The sequence below is a fragment of the Eubalaena glacialis genome, chromosome 11, assembly GCF_028564815.1.
Source record: "Eubalaena glacialis isolate mEubGla1 chromosome 11, mEubGla1.1.hap2.+ XY, whole genome shotgun sequence".
NCBI lineage: Eukaryota > Metazoa > Chordata > Mammalia > Artiodactyla > Balaenidae > Eubalaena > Eubalaena glacialis.
This window is the reverse complement of record NC_083726.1, coordinates 115,693,154-115,711,458: the sequence shown is the minus strand read 5'-3', so window position 1 is coordinate 115,711,458 and position 18,305 is coordinate 115,693,154. Positions and strand designations below refer to the sequence as shown.

The 18,305-nt window shown below is 58.5% G+C and overlaps 1 protein-coding gene across 1 annotated transcript in view; it reads left to right on the top strand.

Annotated features, from left to right (window-relative positions):
• Positions 1 to 18,020: 18,020 nt before the first annotated feature.
• Positions 18,021 to 18,305, top strand: part of CACNA2D4 (calcium voltage-gated channel auxiliary subunit alpha2delta 4) — an 84,358-nt gene continuing 84,073 nt past the window's right edge. The window contains exon 1 of the mRNA XM_061206696.1: positions 18,021 to 18,048. Within this exon, the coding sequence (XP_061062679.1) occupies positions 18,021 to 18,048 (28 nt within the window). The remainder of the gene's footprint in view (positions 18,049 to 18,305) is intronic.

Sequence of the window (18,305 nt, the reverse complement as noted above, 5' to 3'; positions counted from 1 at the left end):
ATCCCCAAGCCTGCGACTCCCACCCACCCTTTCCCCAGGCGGCTGGCGGAGACTCCAGGCTGGGTGCCGCGTCGCTTGCATCCCAGGTGTCCCTTCTTCCTCAGACACTGGTCACAGCCCGCGGGTCCTGGCCCAGGACGGGCAGAACTGTGGTCTCTTCTCCTGAAGGGGACGTGCACGTCGGAGGACACACGTCCTGCAGAGGAAGTTCCAGCCGCTGACCGGCCCCAGCCAGAGGACACGTCAGCGGACACCATGAAGACCGGTGTCCCTGGCGTGTGGCCCCAGGGACGGGAGCTGTCACGTCAGGTCCAGGCCTCTGAATGCCAGGCTGCACGTGTCCGGCAGGATGTCACCCAGACTCAGGCGGGAGAGGAGCCTAGGACTGACCCCCGCCCCCCGCCCCGGGTACAGCGTCAGGCACGACGTCTCCACAGCCCAGCTGCTCGCTCACACCAACTAAATAGCCACCTGCCTTTCCACCTGCTGCTCCGTTCAGACCCGTGCCTCCTTCTCTCTTTTCAAAGAAATCAGGTGCTTCCAGGCTTTGGAGCTTGGAGCCGTCTTTGAGGTCACACGTGTCGTCTGCAGCCAGCAGGCGGGAGCAGCTCTGCATCGTGGAAAGTTGCCGGCTACAGATGGGTGCATCTCTGGATGCTTGGTTTTCACGTGTCAACTCCTCAGCACCCACCTCTCGTACAATTAGCGGGGTGAGAGAGGCGGTTACAAATACTTGGTATATTTAACTCAACCTTGAGTATCTCAATAGATTTCCACCAAACTGAGTTATGAGTAATGCCTCCTAACAGAGCCTTGAGAAAAGCACACAAATAAAACCTGTGTGTGCAGACTGTGGTCTTACAACACCGCGGGGCGGTTGAAAGCAGAGCACTGCCGACCGTTCCCCTGGCGGCGGCTCTGAGCACTGGCACAGCTGGCCTCCTGGGCGAGGTAACTGGGGGCACAGCAGGGAGGAAGTAGAGAATGTTCTAGACGGCAAGAGAGAGGTGGGTGACCGGCAGGTGTGAGCCAGAGTCTAAAAGACTGGGAGCACCAACCTCCTGGGTGCAAGTCAAGGTGGGGCTTCCCCGAGGTTGGCAGGTGCTGGACGGACACTGGAGCGGGTGGCGGGACCTCCGGGCTCAGGATGTTGGGCTGTGAGCCCCGGGCCTGGAGGACGAGGTCCCAGCCAGCTGTGCCCACACACGAGTCTGGAAGGCGTAACCCGACACCTGGCTGGGAGGCGATGCCTGCCGTGGCGTTTCTCAGCACAACCCATCTACCGGCTCCACGGACCAGGACAGCGCCCAGGCGGCCACGCTCTGTCTCCTGTGACGACGAGCCCTCGGAGTCAAGGAGATCTGGGCTCTGCTCCCAGCCCCCGTGTCCTCCCTCGACTGTAAGCCCCGGGGAAAAGCCGTTCCCCGTGTGTCTGTCGCGAGAACGGAGAAGTCGTCGCTGGGCCAGAGCCCGCCAGTGTCCCGGGGGCGTCTCCTGCTGGATGGCGGCCTGGGTGTGCCATGGGCGGGAGGGGGGTGCCCTTCGCGCCAGCAGCTGGGGTGGGGCCTCCCAGCCCGTCTTGGTTGCCGTTCTGGCTCTGCCATAGATCCGTGCAGAAATCTCTTTTCTATGTTGTGCCCACAGCGCTTTCCAGGGTTGTAAGCTCCTTAAGTTTCGTTCTCCTGCTGTGTACGTGTCAGTCGGCCCTGCGTGCCCAGAGGCCTGACAGCTGAGTGGACAGGCTGCGCTGCCAGTGAGAGGCCCAGCCCAGAGCGGGCGTCTGCATCCTGCCGGAGCCGCGTCTCTTCCAGGCCCCTCCGGCCGGACCCCCACCTCCCACCCATCACTGCAGGGCGGGGCGGGGGGGGGGACTCGGGGAGAAGATGGGCAGCGGAGCGGAGGCTCCTTTGAAGGACCAGGGCCTGGTCCAAGGCAATGGAAGCTGAGATTTAAACACAGAGAGAGGACGCGGACTGAAGAAATATTTAGGAAGCAAAGTCCGTAAGACCTGGTTATTGCTCATGTGTGGATGAGTCGTGACGGAGCCGCCAGGGCTGGTTCCTGGCTCGGGCGGCGGTGACAATGAGGTTCAGTGAGCAAGTGCTGGGAGTTAGTAATGATAATAACAGTACTAACGAGAGCAGGCAGCCCCTACTCAGCCCCCCCGCGCCCAGCACCGCTCTCCCCACTCGGGGCCGCACCTCGTGTGTCCCTCCCTGGAACCTGCCAGGCTCGGCGGCTGAGGCGCCTGAAGCTCAGCGTTGGTTTCTTCGTGCTGCTGCCCTTCCCTCCGTCCACTCAGAGGCAGAGCTGTTCTGTCCCCACCCGGCCGAGCTGCCCACGGGCTGGCGCGCAGGGGCGGTGCAGCCGCGATCGCAGGCCGGCCCGGGCTGGGGGAAGGAGAGCCCACGCTGGTACCTGTACTTCCCAAACCCGGCGCCCTGGGGCGCTGATGACAGCAGGGCAGGGTCAGTCTCAGGAGTGAGGTCCTGGGTGCCCTGGGCCCCAGGCCGACGCCTCCGGGGTCGGATCCTGATGCTCCGTGGACGTCCGGCCTCTTGTGTCCCTGGGGGTCGGTGTGTGGCCTTCAGCAGCGTCTCTCCTGAGGGCTCCCCCTCCTCGGGGTCGGTGTGTGGCCTTCAGCAACGTCTCTCCTGAGGGCTCCCCCTCCTCGGGCAGAGCGGCTGTGTCTCTGCGTGCTTCCCAGACGGGCCCCCTGGCGGGCCTGGCCCCCGCCCACCCAGCTGTCACCCCCCCCCACCCTGTCCTCCCAAGGGAATGTGCTCCCAGCAGCACTTCGCACTGGGCCCCGCAGATGTTCGCCTGGCTGACTAGATTGCAACGGGGTGGCGAGCGGCCAGGGACCGCCCCCCACTTCTCCGGCTGCCAGCGGGACCTGCCCGACGTGAGCGCCCAGAGCCAGAGCGGCGGAGGACGGAGCAGGGCCCAGGAGACCGGCTACACGACCTCTCCCCGCTCTGGACGTCCGTGTCCCCGGCGAGAAGACGCGGGGTGGTGGGCTTGCTAACAGAAGGTAACGCCTCGCCCAGGGAGCTCTTTGCTGTTCCAGGCCCAGAAACCCGGAGACCCAGGCGCCGCTGTGGCCGTTTTGTGCACGAGTGCTGGCCGGTGGGGACCGCCCCTGACTTGGGGTGCGGGCCCTTTTCTCACAGGCCCTGGGGTACCTCCCTTCTCTCCCTCACACCCCACCCCCGGGGGCAGAGTGAACCTCTCCGCTCAGCACGACATCAGCTGAAGCCCAGAACCTTTGGGACGGGTTTTGCGTTGGACAGAGGTCCTCTCCGACCTGAGGCCAAGGGTCCTGGGCCTTCAGCCTCATTCTCGTGCCACCCAGGTGCCCGTCAGCAGGGTGACCACGTAAGCAGTCACCCAAGCCAGGCTGCCCTGAGCATGAGCTGTTAGTAAGCGCGCCGGCCAGAGGCCCGGATGCGGGCGGCCTGGGCCCACGGGAAGGGCGGTCCCCACCTGCGTCCCCTCCCCAGTCCCCGTGTACCCAAGCCAGACGGCCACGCAGGAGGCCCCGGCTCGGCCGTGCAGCGAACACTGGTCTGGACTTGGCCTGAAGGGAGTCGGGCTGTGGGCGAGCGGCACGCCGGGTCGGGAGGCCAAGCTCGGGGCCTGGCTCCGGGGCTCATCTTTCGTGTGGAACATAAGCCAGGCCCCAGCCACGGCCTCCTTGTCATCGAAGGGTTTGAACTGAACGTGGCCTCTTTCAGCCCTGACAGCCAGCTTGCTTTGTCCTTTGAGGTCCTTCCTTTCTGGTTAAGATGTAAGTTCAGGGAAGGCCACCACCAAAGCCGGCCAGGGTGCTGCAGGGTGTGAAATGGCCACCGCTTCCTCTGCCTCCGCGCCCAGGACAGGGGTCTTCGAAGGACACCGAGTGGCTTTGCTGTCTGTGTTGCCTCCACGGGGTCACTGGGCAAGTGGCGTGCCTTTCATGGGCCTCCCTCAGGGATCCAGTGTCCCGGTGGCCACATCACTGTTGTGGGCCAGGCTGGCCACGTGGCCCCCGCCTGCTTCCCCCAAACCCCTTGGAGCTGAGCTGCAGCCCAGGCTGTGACCTTGGCCAGAGGCGCCGATGGTAGAGGAGCGTGAAGATGAAGATCCAGCCTTGATTTTACTGCTGCAGAGGGGCGGAGTCCTGACCTGGCCCCGTGCACCTCGTCGTTCTCCGTGGACCAGGGAGGGTCCCAGCCTCAGCTCCTCTGCCGCCCCTCCCCCAGCCCCGCACCACGCTCCCCTCCCCCGAGGGCTCAGGCATTAGTCAACCTTCAGAAGTCTGGGTTTATTTATAAAGCTGCTGTTGCTGCTTCCAGCGTCTGAAAGCATTTTACAGGCATTAATTAAAGAAGGTTCCCAGCAAGCCCAGGAGGGAAGCGAGGGAAGCGGCCCGGGGTTCTCAGAGGACCAGTTTCCCTGCTGGTGCCTCTCCCTGTGTTTCCCTGTAACTTCTCAGTCTCCTCAGGACATGCACACGGGTGCACGCAAACGCACACGCGCGTGCGTGCACTGGCCCCCTTCACCCGCCCCCTGGCATCCTTCCTAACTGCCTACCTGCCCTGATCGCCCTGCCACGCCTCCCTGACCCGTGCTGCCCCGGGGGGTGCCCCGCAGTCACCCCACACCCCTTCCAAAATCCACCCCCGGGTGTCCCCACCCTTCAACTCAAGCCCCCTCCCGCGCAGTGGGGCAATCATCCTTGATTCCCTCCCATTAGGTGGGAGGGTCCAGGACCCAGAGGGAGGGATTCAGACCCTGGTGGCCCGCCTGCACCGGGTTCCTTGGGCCGCAGAGCAAAGCGCCACAGGCTTAAACAACAGAGATGGATTGTCCTGCGGTCTGGAGGCCAGAAGTCAGACCGCGATGCCGGCAGGGCTGGTTCCTTCTGGGGGCCGCAAGGAAGAGCCTGGTCCGCGCCCCTGCTCACTCGCCGTGGTTTCTGGCCATCGGCAGGGCTCCTCGATGCTCAGAAGCATCGCACCGGCTCTGCTTCACCCTCACGCGGGATACCTGCCTCTGCCTCCAATGTCCCCTTCGTAAGGGCGCCTGTCGTGTGGGATTAGGGCCCTCCCTGCTCCAGCAAGACCCGAGCTCCAAATGAGGTCACGTTCGCAGGTCCTGGGGGTTAGGACTTCAACATACACATCTGGGGGGGCACAGTTCAACCCAAACCACTATGTTCCTGAAACACCACAAATCAGGGGGTCCTCCCAGACCAAGAGTTGTCACTGGTGGCCTGAGTGACTCACACAGAAGTGTTCCTTCTCAGACACCAAGGTGAGCACTGCTGACCGGTGGCCGGGAGTTCTTAGCTGGGACCTTTATTTTCACGATGTCTCTCTCAGTCCCTGACTTGGGCTAATTAGTCATACGCCTTAGTGTATATAACCCTCCATTATCGGTTTGAACAAGAGCGCTTCTCATTCTGGTCGTCTCTTCCTGTGCCTGTCCTGACCCCGAGTCCAGTCCCTTCCTTCCCAACAACCCACAGCCCTTCTGTTGGGCCGACATGTGCCCTGCTGTTTGCATGTGTGCTTCCAAAGCGTGTGTTGTTCTGTGCGTGTGAATGCATTTCATTTGCGTGGAGCTGTCACACGTACACATCCACTGTGCAGACTCTTCACCGGACGGCTCAGTGAGCCTTACACACACCTGTACGTGCATGTCTGGGCGCGTGTGGTGACCCACGCCAGGCTGAGCTGTAGAACATGTCCTGCCCGGCCTCCACCAAGATCAGCCCCTGGAGAGTTCAGGCTTCTGACTCCTGTCATGGTAGATTCCTTTCCCGAATTTCACAGGCATAGGTAACGCAGCCTGCAGTCTCTGTGGCTTTCCCATCCGCCTCCTGCACGCAGCTCTGCCCTCACTTCTTGTCTGAGGCATCGGTCTCAAGAGCCTCTGACCTGCCGGACCTGTGGGTGGGCCTTCGAGGGCATCTGGCCAGGGCTGCCGTGAACATTTCTGTGCACGGCTCCTGGCACACGTCTGGGCTTGTCCCCGTGGACGGAGGGGTCTCAGGGAAGCAGGTCCCCCGACGGGCTGCACGTCATGCCCTGTGACCCTCCCCGCCAGCAGCACAGCCAGTTCTAACAGGTCCCCTCTGGCGGGGTGTACGGTGTCTGGTGGTCTAGTCTGTGTTTCCCAGGTGACCCCAGGTGTGGAGCACGGATGCTGCATGTGTGGTCCTGGCCGCTCATGTGTGGTCTTGGGGACGCACCCGAGCACTTTCTAGCCCGTTTTTCAGTGTGGATTTGTCTTCATCCGCTATGTGTCCCCGTGGAGTCTCTCTTACTGGAAAGAGAACCACGCCTTCTCAGTGGGCTGTTGCCTTTCGATCGTCTAATGGTGCGTTTTGACACAATTATAAATGCTCTTAATCTTCATGAAGCCTAAGTTATTAATTTTTCTCTTACAATTAGTGCTTTTTGTGTTTTAAGAAATCCGCCAAGCCCTGGGCATATATTTTTAATTTACGTCAGGGCTCTCGTGTTATAAACCTCCCTTCTTCCCACTAGGGCTGTCTTCACTCCTCCTCCTGTGCCGTCCACACGTCGAATCTGCCCTTTCTAGTCACTCTTGACTCTCCACCATGTGACTGTTTGTCCCCGTGCCCTGCACTCCCTGCGCGGTCACCCCTGTGTCGCACTGGATGATGCTGCTGGGGACGGAAGGTGCTCGGTACAGGGAACCTTTGTCCTCACACTGGATGGCTGTGCAGAACCTGGTCCCCCGCTGACCACCCGCTTCCCTCTGCTGAGTGACTTTCCCGCGTCTGTGCAGGACGGCCGAGGAGGGGCTCCAGGCGCTGGGCCCGCAACACGAGACCTGGATCCGCAGGCCTGGGAGGCGGCCTGGGAACCTGCTTTTCCCGCAGGCTCCCTGGGGGATTCTGATCTGCCACCAGGGAGGAGCATTGATTGAGCATTTACTGTATGCCGGTACTGATCTAGGCGCTGGGAATAGCGAGCAAAGCAAACAGGATTCCTCCCGCGAGAAGAAGATGGATAATTAGCAAGAGAGACAAGTGACCGACATACGTCCAGCAGAGACGCTGAGGAGGATGCTCAGCGGGAAGGAGGACAGCAGGTGCCGTGAGGGCTGCCGGGCAGCTGAGGAAGGCCTCGCTGGGAGGGAAACGACTGAACAAAGAGCCAACGGGCCTCGGGGAACGAGCTGCGTGGGCGTCGGGGAAGCGTGGGCAGGCGGAGGCCACGCCGCTCCCCACCCGCTGATGCTCTGCAGCTTCCTTGCGGACTGGCTGCGCCTGGAGCATCGCTTGCTGTGCCCAGACCGTCCTGAAACCCTGAAGGGGACATTCACTGGCCGGAGACGGCCTGCCGCCCACCGTGCTGGTTGATCACACAACTGCCGTCCCCCCACCCCCGGTTCCAGCAGGCCTCAGGTTTGGGGACACTTTCTGCCACCACATTCTTGGGGGAGGTGGGCCCGGCCACAGCCAGGAGGGGAGTTGTGATTGGTTTGAGCTTATCATGGCTGCATGTCCTTCAGGCGTGGCATAGAGTGCAGTCTGGCCACTGCAGAATGAGGGAGTCTGCTAGGTGATGTCTACAGGGAGGGGTCCTCACGGATGAGAGAAGCACAGGTAAAATCAGTCCCCCTTCTCCTCAAAGATCTTACCACATCTGAGTGCAATGCCTGGAACAGTGGCAGCCATCCTGTGACCATGACGGGAGCTAGCTTGAGGACAACCCCAAATACTGAGGATTCCAGGGAAAAAAGATGGAGGAAATGGGATCTTTGGTGACACCCTTCAGCTGCTGTGTTAATCAACCCTGGAACCACCTAGACTTCCTATGTGAGATACTGAATTGTCATTATCTAAGTCAGCTGAGTAGAGGTTTTTCTGTTACTTTCAGCCCAAAGCACTAACTGAGACCCACTCCTTTCCCACACCCTTGGCATATTTAGGATGCTCCTCTGACAGCTCCCTGAAGATGCAGGTCAGGAAGAGTCTACTTTCTACTCCTAGGACCTGGGGCCCACAGTGCTGGGGACTCTCAGGCTGCTGTCAGACTTGTCCTCCTTCGTGGGGCACAGAGCCGGGGCGAAGGCCGGGGCACACTGCTCCGGCCCTGGGTACCCACACTCCCCTCAGGTCGGAAGGGTCTCTTGTGTAGAAGGTTCCCCAGGGGTAGAAACCACCGTCATCCTGGTGGCCCTAAGCCCCAGCCCGCTCAGAGCTGGTGCATGGCAGGGGCTCGAGAAACGGCAAAACAGGAAGAGAAAATGAGCAGAGAAATGTGGAGGGGGGAAGCAGGGGGGGAAAGTGAGGAGGGGCCCGGGGACGGCTCGCAGGCAAAGCTACACGGAATGTGGCTTCCCCGGGGCACCGGCAGAGGCCCCACGAGGGGAGAGGTCAAGGCTGTGAGCCAGAAGGACAGAGACCAAGGGACCCAGAGGCCAGTGGTCACAGCTAAGTGAGCCTGCCAGCACCTGATACCAGAGGCCCCTGGTGCCCCCTCCCTGCCCTCTGCCTCCCGCCCCCGTGCTCTCCCCTCCGCTGCCGGGAAATGAGGGCACGGCTTAGGCTTAGGCGGATGAGCCTCCAGCTGTGCTTCCCTAAACTGCCGTGCGCCCCCCCAGCGCCAGTAGCTGCCTGTGTTCGCTCACCTCCACCACTCAAGCCGCGGCTCGGCACAGCTGCTGACGCAGGCGGAGGAGCTGCACAGACGTCCCCGGGGATGCTGCTGCCGCACACGCTTCTCAGGGGCCCGCCCTCCTTCGCGGGCGACCGGGGGGAGGACAGTGACAGGCCGGGGGGGGGGCCACAGGCCCGAGGGGCGAGTGGGCGCCGCCCAGCGCGGTCAGTGAGTGGGGACGAACCGCGCACCGTCCCAGGCTCCCAGCCCCGCGGGACAGGCGCCACTGCCTCGTCCTGTCGGGGAACCGAGAGTGAAAAAAACCGAGGGGCTCGACTCTCGTTTCCCACCTGACCTTCTGTGACTCTGCTCCCAAGGCAGAGCTAGGGGCCGCTTCCCCAGCCCTCTGAGGCGCTCAAGGGCATCGTGGATGGAACTCCAGCCCACCCCACCCGAGGCAAGACCCGGGACGTCCCACTGGAGGACGCCGGCCGGTGAATGAGCATCCTCCCTGCCCCTCCTGGCGTACCTGTGTTTCCTCCTCTGAAAAAGAGGGGCACACCAGCTCCCCTGAAGGTGTCCTGGGGGTAGAGGTTTGCCCATCAATCCTTGCACAGGAAGAGAACTTACTTGTGACTAATAATAGGGAACGTTTCTGAGTGCCAGGTCCTGAGCTGAGAACTTAGGCAGAATCTCATCCATACTCAGGGCATGAGGCAGGCATGCTGCCTGCGTGACACCCAGCCCCTGCTCTTCCTTGATAACAATGCCCAGCCCCGGGCGAGACACCGGGACTCGTTAGACGGGGTGGGGCCATCCCCCTCCCATCTCTCCAGCCTACCTTGCAGCTCCTGGTAACTGTGCATCTCACTTCTGGCCAGTGGGTCAGAGCTTAATCTGCCAGCAGAGGGGGCCAGTGAGATTCTTGGGAGACTGTTTGCCTGCCTGCTAAAAAAAAAAAAAGAACAGAAGCATCTGGCAAGGCCCTTCTTTTTTCCCCTGCCTTGAACTCAGGCGTGATGTCTGGAAGGACAGCAGCCATCTTGTGGCAATGAGGTGACAGGCATGAGGATGAACGCAGCATGCAAAAGAGGGAAAGGTGGAGAGAGGGAGCACCCAGACCCTGGCTCTGTGCTGACAAGTCCTCATTTGTTAGGTGGGCTTCCTGTTACTTGCACTAAATACACCCCTGCCTGACACAGACAGGAAATGTCATATCTGTTCCACAGACAATAAAAACGGGGTGCCCTGGACAACAGAATGAGGAAGAAATGGAGCTAGAGTTCAGACCCAGAGCCCGGACACCAGAGCCTGAGCTCTTATTGCCTATAAAGTGTGCTAAACAAACGACTCATATAAATAAGATTGCAAGGAAAACATTTATCTTATTTAAAAGGGTAATTACAGGCTAATTACAAATGAGTCCTGCCTTCCTATTAAATCCAGTGCAGTGGCCCCGGCTCTCAGGGCCACTGTGTCCTTCCCTGGCCATGGTCACTTGGATGGCCCCTCACGGCAGATCTGGGACTCACCAGGCTGAGCAAGTGCAAACCCTGTTCTGATCCAGGCCGTCTGCAGCGGGGTGGGGCCTTAGGCAGCCCGCAAGGACGCCACACCCCAGCCCAGCCTGAGCTGTCCAGCCCGCGAGGGAGCCTCTGCCCTGAGCCCCGCCTCCAGTTACAGGCACTTTCGGAGCCCCTCCCCGAGCTGCCACTCCAAGCCCACTTGGTCAAGACTTGACCGCAGCCTGAAGGACAGAGCCTTTGGGTTCCCTCTGTGTCCCCCAAGTGAAGCTGCTGTCCTGTCCTGTCCCCGCGGGTGCTGCTCGACCTCTGGCCTGGACCATGTCACATTGCCAATGCCCCATGTCCCACCCACAGCGTGTCAGATGGGGCACACGGCCTGGCTCAGAGCAAGCCCTCACTTGTGGGTCAGGGGAGGGACGCGCTGGCTGGTAGCTTGAACTTCCCCTTGTGCGCTGTTCCTGGGGCTGAGAGAGCGTGGAAGTTCACCAAGTGCTTTACCACAAGTCCCCCAGCTCCCCAGGCCCCTCGGGCCTCCTTCCCTCCCCCTCCCAAGCACACTCACTTCCTCCAACTGTCCTCTTCCTGGTATTTAGAGACCCAGCAGGTCCCCAAGGGGCCTGGCCAGCCTGTAATTAGCCCGCGCTCTCTGCCCCCGGGCTTCGAGGGGCCTGAGACTCTGCAGGCAGAAGTCGGGGGCCTGGTGTCCTGCGGCGAAGGCACCAGCAAATCTAGGCTGACGCCAGGCTGATGCTGACACTGTCACCTGTATCCCAGCCGCGTTTCCTGTGACCGGTAGGGAGGATGCCTGTGGGACTAGAGGAGGCGCGTGTGAGTTAGACACACAGCATCCTGGCCTTGCTTCTCCGCCAGTCCTCCAGGTTAAGAGCAGGGTTGGCTGAGTGTGATTAAAGGCATTGGGAATCTGAGCACTTACTCTCCCCTCAGATCTCTAGAAGCCAGAACCAGCACTTTGTAGCAGTGGATGTTTTAAAATGAGAAGCAGTCTCTGGGGCACCGAGCAGGGGGTCCAAACTCTGGCTCTGCCCAGGGCAGCTGTAGATGCCTCTCCCTTTTCCCCCACTTTTTAAAAAATTGTGATTTAAAAAAAAACCCACGTGACATAAAATTTACCACCTTAATCATTTCTAAGTGTACAGTTCAATACAGTTAAGTACATTCACATCATTGTGCGACCATCTCCAGGACTCTACATCTTACAGAACTGAAGCTCTGTCCCCACTAAACATGAACTCCCCGTCCCCTCCCCCAGCCCCTGGCCTCACCCTTCTAATTCTCTATGATTTTTCACCTCCTCCAGGGACCTCATATGAGTGGAATCACCCAGCACTTGTCCTCTGTGACTGGCTTATTTCATCGAGCACAACGTCCTCAGGTCCATCCACGGCGCAGCAGGTGTCAGAAGCTCCTTCCTCTTTAAGGCCGAGCCATATTCCACGGTGTGCAAAGACCACAGTGTGTTTATCCATCATCTGTCAGTGGGCACTCGGGCCCTTCCAGCTTGTGCTAATTGTGGGTGATGCTGCTCTGAGTGGGTGCAGGTATCCGTGACATCCTCTGGGTCATCGGAAGATGATGGGGAGACGGTTGCCCCTGTGTGGCTGCCCGGTGGTTTCCAGGCTGGGCAAGAGCCCTGGGGGAGCTCCTCAGAGGCCCTGGAAGGGAGGGAGGAAGAGCCCTCACCCTCTCCTCCTCCCAAAGTGACCCCAGTCCCAGCCGTACTCCTTCCCCACAAATCCACCTCCCTGAGCTGGACACTGTTTCAGGGGGTGGCAGGAGCACAGCAGGGACAGATCAGACCGCAGTCCCTGCCCCCACGGAGGTCACACTGCCGCGGAGGAAACGCCGTGAACACGAGACATGGGGAAAATCCCGTACGTGCTGTTTGACGGCAGCCACTAAGGAGAAGGTGCTGGAAGAGGGATGAGAGATGTCAGGCGCGGGTGATGTTTCAGACCCTACGGCCGGGACGGCGTCGTCATTGAAAAGGGGGCTCATTACAGTTGAAATGTAATTCCCACGCCATAGACTGCACCACGTTAAAGCAGAGAGCCTGGCGGGTTCATTGTGTTCACGAAGCTGTGCACCACCCCATGGGATTCCAGAACGTTCTCATTATGGAGGGCGAGGTTTTGAGTCAAGATCTCGTGCTGCACGTCTCGTCTCCTCTCAGCCCTGGGGGGCGGGCTGGTGGGCTCCCCGGGGGTCTTTGGCTGAGCGGCGGGCGAGAGAGCAGGGCGTTGCCTCCTGCGGCTCCTCCGGTGGGTCACCGTGGGCGGCTGCTCCCCCCGCCCCACCGCGGGCCCACTTCCTTTAGGACAGCTCACTCCGTCCAGGTTCTCAGGCCCGGGGATCGGCTCCCGCTGTTTCCTGCCCAGGAGTCTGCGGTGCCCAGGGTTTCCCTAATACACTGTCCACACCTCTGTAAAGACTCCCTTTATTAAACTCTTCCCAAGTCAACTCAAATGTGCCGTCCCTCCTGCCAAGGCCCGACCGACCGAGTCCTGATGGGAACAGGGACAGAGGCCAGGCAGAGCCACAGAGGGGACTCAGGCCCCCGGTGGAGCCGCTGTGGGCCGGTAGTGAGGGCAGGCAGCAGGTGATAGGCCAGGGAGGAAGGCAGGTCCGGCTCATGATGGGTCTGGGGCTGCAGTACAAGCTTTGGCTTTTACTCTCAGTAAGGTGGGCAGCTGCTGGGGCTTCTGAGCAGAGTGACGTGGGCTGACTTTAAAAGGACTCTCGGTGGCTGGGTTTAGAATGCACGGAAGAGGGGTAAGGGCAGAGTCGGGAGGCCAGCTGTCAGAGGCCCTGCAGGAAACAGGCGGGACACTCATAGTGGGATAATTGGGGAAAAGTTTCTTCACAAACGTATGAATGGAGAGGGCACGCAGAGTAACCCAGGGCTTAGGAGCAGCTGAGCTGTAACTTCCTTCCGAGTCATGGGAAGGAAGCAGTTACTCCTGGAGTCTAAAGGGGGTGTGATGGGCAATTCCATGTGTCAACTTGACTGGGCCACAGGCACCAAATGTTTGGTCAAACATCACGCTGGCTGTGACCATGAGGGTGTGCTCTGGATGAGAGGAAGAGTCTATAGTCTACAAATCTATAGACTTGGGACTTCCCTGGCGGTCCAGTAGTTAAAACTCTGCTTTCCCACTGCAGGGGGCACAGGTTCGATCCCTAGTCAGGGAACATGGTGTGCAGTGTGGCAAAAAAAAAGAAGAAGAAGAAGAAGAAAGAAAGAAAGAAAGAAATCTATAGACTCAAGGAAAGCAGATTGCCCTCCCTGGTGTGAGTGGGCCACGTCCAATCAGTTGAGGGTCTCAATGGAACAAAGGCTGACCCCTCCTGCAAGTAAGACAGACTCCTGCCTGACAGCCTTTCAGCTGGCATATCGCTTTTTCCTTCCTTTGGACTTGAATTGAAACATGGCAGCTCTCGGAGGTCTCCAGCTGTCAGGTCTTTGGACCCCAATGACACCAGCGCTCTCCGCGTCCCCGGGTACAGAGCCTGAGGCTTGGTCGGCTCCACAGTCGTGAGAGCGCATTCCCTGTAATAAATCTGTTTCCCTCGCTATACACACCCAACCGGTTCTGGTTCCCTGTAGAATCCTGACTAGCGCAGGGAGGAAGCCACGCAGGGGCGGCAGCGAAGAGGAGCAGTAGCGCTGGGCCAGCCTGGACCACCCCGGCTCTCTCCAGGCTCCTGCTGGCTCCCCGCTGGACTCGGCTGAGTGGTCCGTACAGACGACCCCCGTGGGCGGGGCAGGAGCCTGGACACCAAACCGAAGGCGCGAACGTGCGCAGAGGGCAGGACGCTGCTGTGAGCCAGGGAAGGAGCCGGGCTGGCCGGGGCCCGGGGGGCCTGGGCTGGGCAGCAGTGGGCGGGCTCTGGATGTAGTCACAAGGTAGAGCCGGTACGAGAAAGAGGAGTCACGGCTGGCCCCAAGGGTGGTGCGGGGCAGCCAGAGGATGGGGTTGCCAGTGGCCGAAATAGCCTTCTTTGACGTCTGCAAAGATTTCTTTGGAAGAAAGGACTCAATTGCTAAAGAAAATGTTATGAAACCCCTGATGTGATAGTTGACGTTTTGTCGACACACATCCCTCTATCGCCACCTGGAGCACGGAGGGGAGGGATTCAGTGATCGGGGAAACTGAGCCTGGGTACAGGGCCTCCAGTACAGCTGTGTGTGTTCATAGTTGCTGGATGAAGGAAGGAAAATTGACGTGGAATAATGGGAACTACTGACCTTTCCTCCTCTGCTGTGGAACTAAGCCTGGAGCCCTTATTCCTTCCATCTGTCTGTCCTTCCATTGCTCAGAGGATATGTGGGTGCTCACCAAGCATTGCAGTGCAAGGGTGTGTGCAGGGGGGGGTGTGCAGGGGAGTGTGTGCAGGGGTGTGTGTGCAGGGAAATGTGTGCAGGAGGGGTGTGTGCAGGAGGGGTGTGTGCAGGGGAGTGTGTGCACAGGGAGGGCAGGGCTGGGGGCACACACTTCTCTCCCGCAGCACAGGCCCGGGAACACCTCACTAGCCAACGCTCTCTGGGCAAAGGTGGGAATGTGTGGTCTGTGCGCACAGGAGCTTAGCTTGGGTTACAGACTCTTTTACATCTTTTGTGACCCTGTTCTTCTTCCTTCCTGCCCCCCTGCCTCCCTGTTCTGCCAAACTTGTAAATCACTATTGTCCCATGGATGCAGGGTTGCAGCGGGTGAGATTTAAGTTTGATTTTGGAGAGAGATAATATAACCACTGCCCAGTCTAGGAACAGACTGACTTCCCCCAGCGTCCTCTCCCCCCTGTTCCGTTCTCTGCACCCCTAACCCCCCCCGAACCCTCACACCCTCCCCGGCTCCCACCCCACTACCCTCGACGTGGCGGTTTTAAGACAAGTGTGCAAGTGTTTGCTGTTCTTCCCATTGAGAGGGGGGACCCGCATCTGCGCCCTCGGAGCCCGGCCCAACCTGGCTACCAACTGGTAGCCCGTGGAATACATGAGGCGAGGCTCCGTGACTTCCAAGGCAGACCACAAGGCAAAGGGTTCCACTGCGTTCTCTTGGGATCTAACTCTCAGAGCCCAGCCACTGTGTTGTGAGGAAACCCAAGCAGCCCCTGAAGAGGGAAAGTGAGTCTCCCAACCCTTGGCCCCTGCTGAGGTCCCAGCCAACAGACAGCATCAACCTGCCAGCCGTGTGAGCACACCATCCTGCAGGGGGATCCTCCAGGGCCCGTTAAGCTGCCCCAGCTGACGCTGTATGGGATAGAGATGAGCCTTTCCTGCTGAGCCTTGCCTAAAATACCCATTTGGGAGCTAAATAGATAATTGCTTTTATTTTTAAGCCACTAAGTATAACTTAGTATGCAGTAATAACAACTGATATCTCACTATTTCCTAAAAAGTGTACACAACATAGTATGCCCATGGTTTCCTACTTTTGTTCCTTCTGTTTCTTATACCCTATCTGTTCCTTAAAATGACCCCTTCAAGAGGCTCCTATTGGTGAACTCCTATTCATCCTTTAAAGCCCAATTCAAATGTCCCTTTCACTATGAAGCCTTCCCTAAAATTTCTCTCCCTCTTTTTCCCACCATAAGGAGAAAATGATTGTCCCTTCCACTATGGTGACAAATGTTTCACTTATGCATCACAGCACTCAGCTTGATTTAGCTGACTGGTGGGTTTGAGACCAGCCTCCATGGATAGACTCTAAGTATGTATATCAAGCATCATGTCCAGTCTTCCTTCCAACACTGTGTCTCTCATCTCCAGTGCCTGGTGAGGGGCCGACACCAGGAAGATGCCCTAGGAAAGTGGGTTAAATTTATGGGGGTTGAGATGAAAGACTGACCAAGGAAAAGCTGGGATACTCTTCCCCTCATAGCCCTTAAGAATAAAGCCGCATGTAAGTTCCCTCCTCCCTGGCATGAGTGATATGCCTTCCTGGCCGACAGGTGAGGGGTGAGCCCTGAGGTCTGAGGGCCAGAGGGCTCTCTGAGGTTGGTGATGCCCTTAGCTCTTGCTCTGGTCCCACCCTTCATTTTATTCCTGCTAAGAAATCCCTCCTCTGAAGGATTCAGCTCTGAAGTCCTCTGCCCTCCCCACTGCACCCCACAGCCCCTGGGGTTTCACAAGATGCTGCAGTAAGAGGGGCCCAGTGGCTGGAGTGGGCCACAGTCGGCAACGCATACACAACAAGATATATTTTAGAGCTACTGGAAAGGCGTCTTTCTCTGCACAGCTGGTAGGGGCAGCACCTCGTGCTTTACCCACCACCCTAGTTTCTCTGCAGGAACTCTGAGGGCTTCCCAGCAGGCTGGGTAGACCCAGGCCACCACCATGCCTGTAAAATGAGCCATGTGACATTGACAGAGATTTCTAGCAGCTCCCAGGCTTAGACTGTTAGAGTTGGTCATGGCCGCGGTCAGCAGGTGCTAGAACAGGGAGGGCCCGTTCCGGGGGTCACAGCACCCGTCATGTGGGGATGGTCACCCACAGTAGAGACAGAACACAGATACAGAAGTGGAGAGGAAAGTGAGCATTTATTTAAAATGGAAGAGTCCGGAGGAGGGATAAATTAGGAGTTTGAGATTAACAGATACCCACTACTAGATAAAATAAACAACAAGGACCTACTGTATAGCACAGGGAACTATATTCAATACCTTGGAATAACCTATCATGGAAAAGAATCTGAAAAATATATATATGTATATCTATAACTGAATCACCTTGCTGTACACCAGAAACATTGTAAATCAACTCTACTTCATTTTTTTAATTTGAAAAATTTAAAATTTTTAAATTAAAAAAATAAAAGAGTCACTCCATATCACAAATTTTAAGAAGTTGATGAATACCGCAAAAATCACAAAACCTAGAAAAATTACACATTCTTTTTATTTATTAATTGACCAACATGCCTCTATGGTAATTTTTCTAATCTTGGTATGATTCATAATGAAAGATACGCAGAATCCATCTGAAATTCAGCATTCCTAGGAACAATTCAAGTGCCTGTAGAAATCGCTGCCCTGCCGAGCTGAGCCTGGGAACAGCCCCCCACCCACAGCGCTGACGCCCCGCTGGGGACACACAGGAGTTCGTCATGGGAACACTTGCTTCTCCAGGCATTCCCCTGCGTCGGTGGCAGCCCTGCGTGCCGTTCTGCTGGAACCAGCAGGTTTTGTCAGGACAAGATACACCAGGAAGCCCTCTGACCTGTGGAAGGCGTGGACTGTGGCCTCACGTGGTGCTATCACCAGTTTGGACCCACAGACATAAGAATTTTGATCAAATTCTGTCACGTGTAATTCCCGTCGGAAGAGGAGACAGCGTATGGCCTGTTTATGATTATGGCCATTCAACATCAACCCCTTCCTAACAGGACAGCCAGGCCCTAATGAGAACCAGGCCCTCTGCTGGCAGCTTTCGTCTTTGGAAGAATCTTCCGTGGACCGGCTTGTGGCCTTTTTTCCGTCCCCTCCCGCGCGCTGCCGGCGGGGCACTGCGGGGCGGTCACGCGGCCGCTGGGTGTCCTGTCACGAGGCCAGCAGCCCCGCAGGCAGGCAGGGAGTGTCCCTGGAGCCGCCCTGCCCTGGATGGCTGCACACAACTGTCTAGGTGGCTACGCAAGCCAAACCGTTTCCCCATTGGCTTCCTCTAAGCTGGACCCCCAAGGCCCAGGGCCCCTCTGGCATCACCCGGCAGAGGGGACATCGGTCGGAGGAGAAGCTGAAATGCAGACGGACGGAGGCGTTGAGCAGCGGGCCTTGCACTATCTTCCTTTCACGTGCATTAGGTGCTCATTCCATACAAGGGTTGGGGGCAGGGGAGGGGCCTGGAGCTTCCCGGAAAATGGGTCCCCAGCCTAGAACCGGGGCAGGTGAGACGTGGGGGAGGGGAGGCCACAGGCTGTGGACGTTACCTCTGACCTGGCCGAAGTCAGCGGCCTGGACACAGGAGCCAGCACAGGGCCCCCTCTGTCCCCTAGCCTCCCCGAACCAACACGGATGCTGACACTGACCCCCCAGGATCGTTCTGAGGTTTAAGGAGAGCGTTTGTCGCAGCTCCTGGTAAGTCAGAGCGCTGGACACATCCAGGGCCAGTGTCACTGTGGAAGGGTGCTCTCCGGGGACGGCT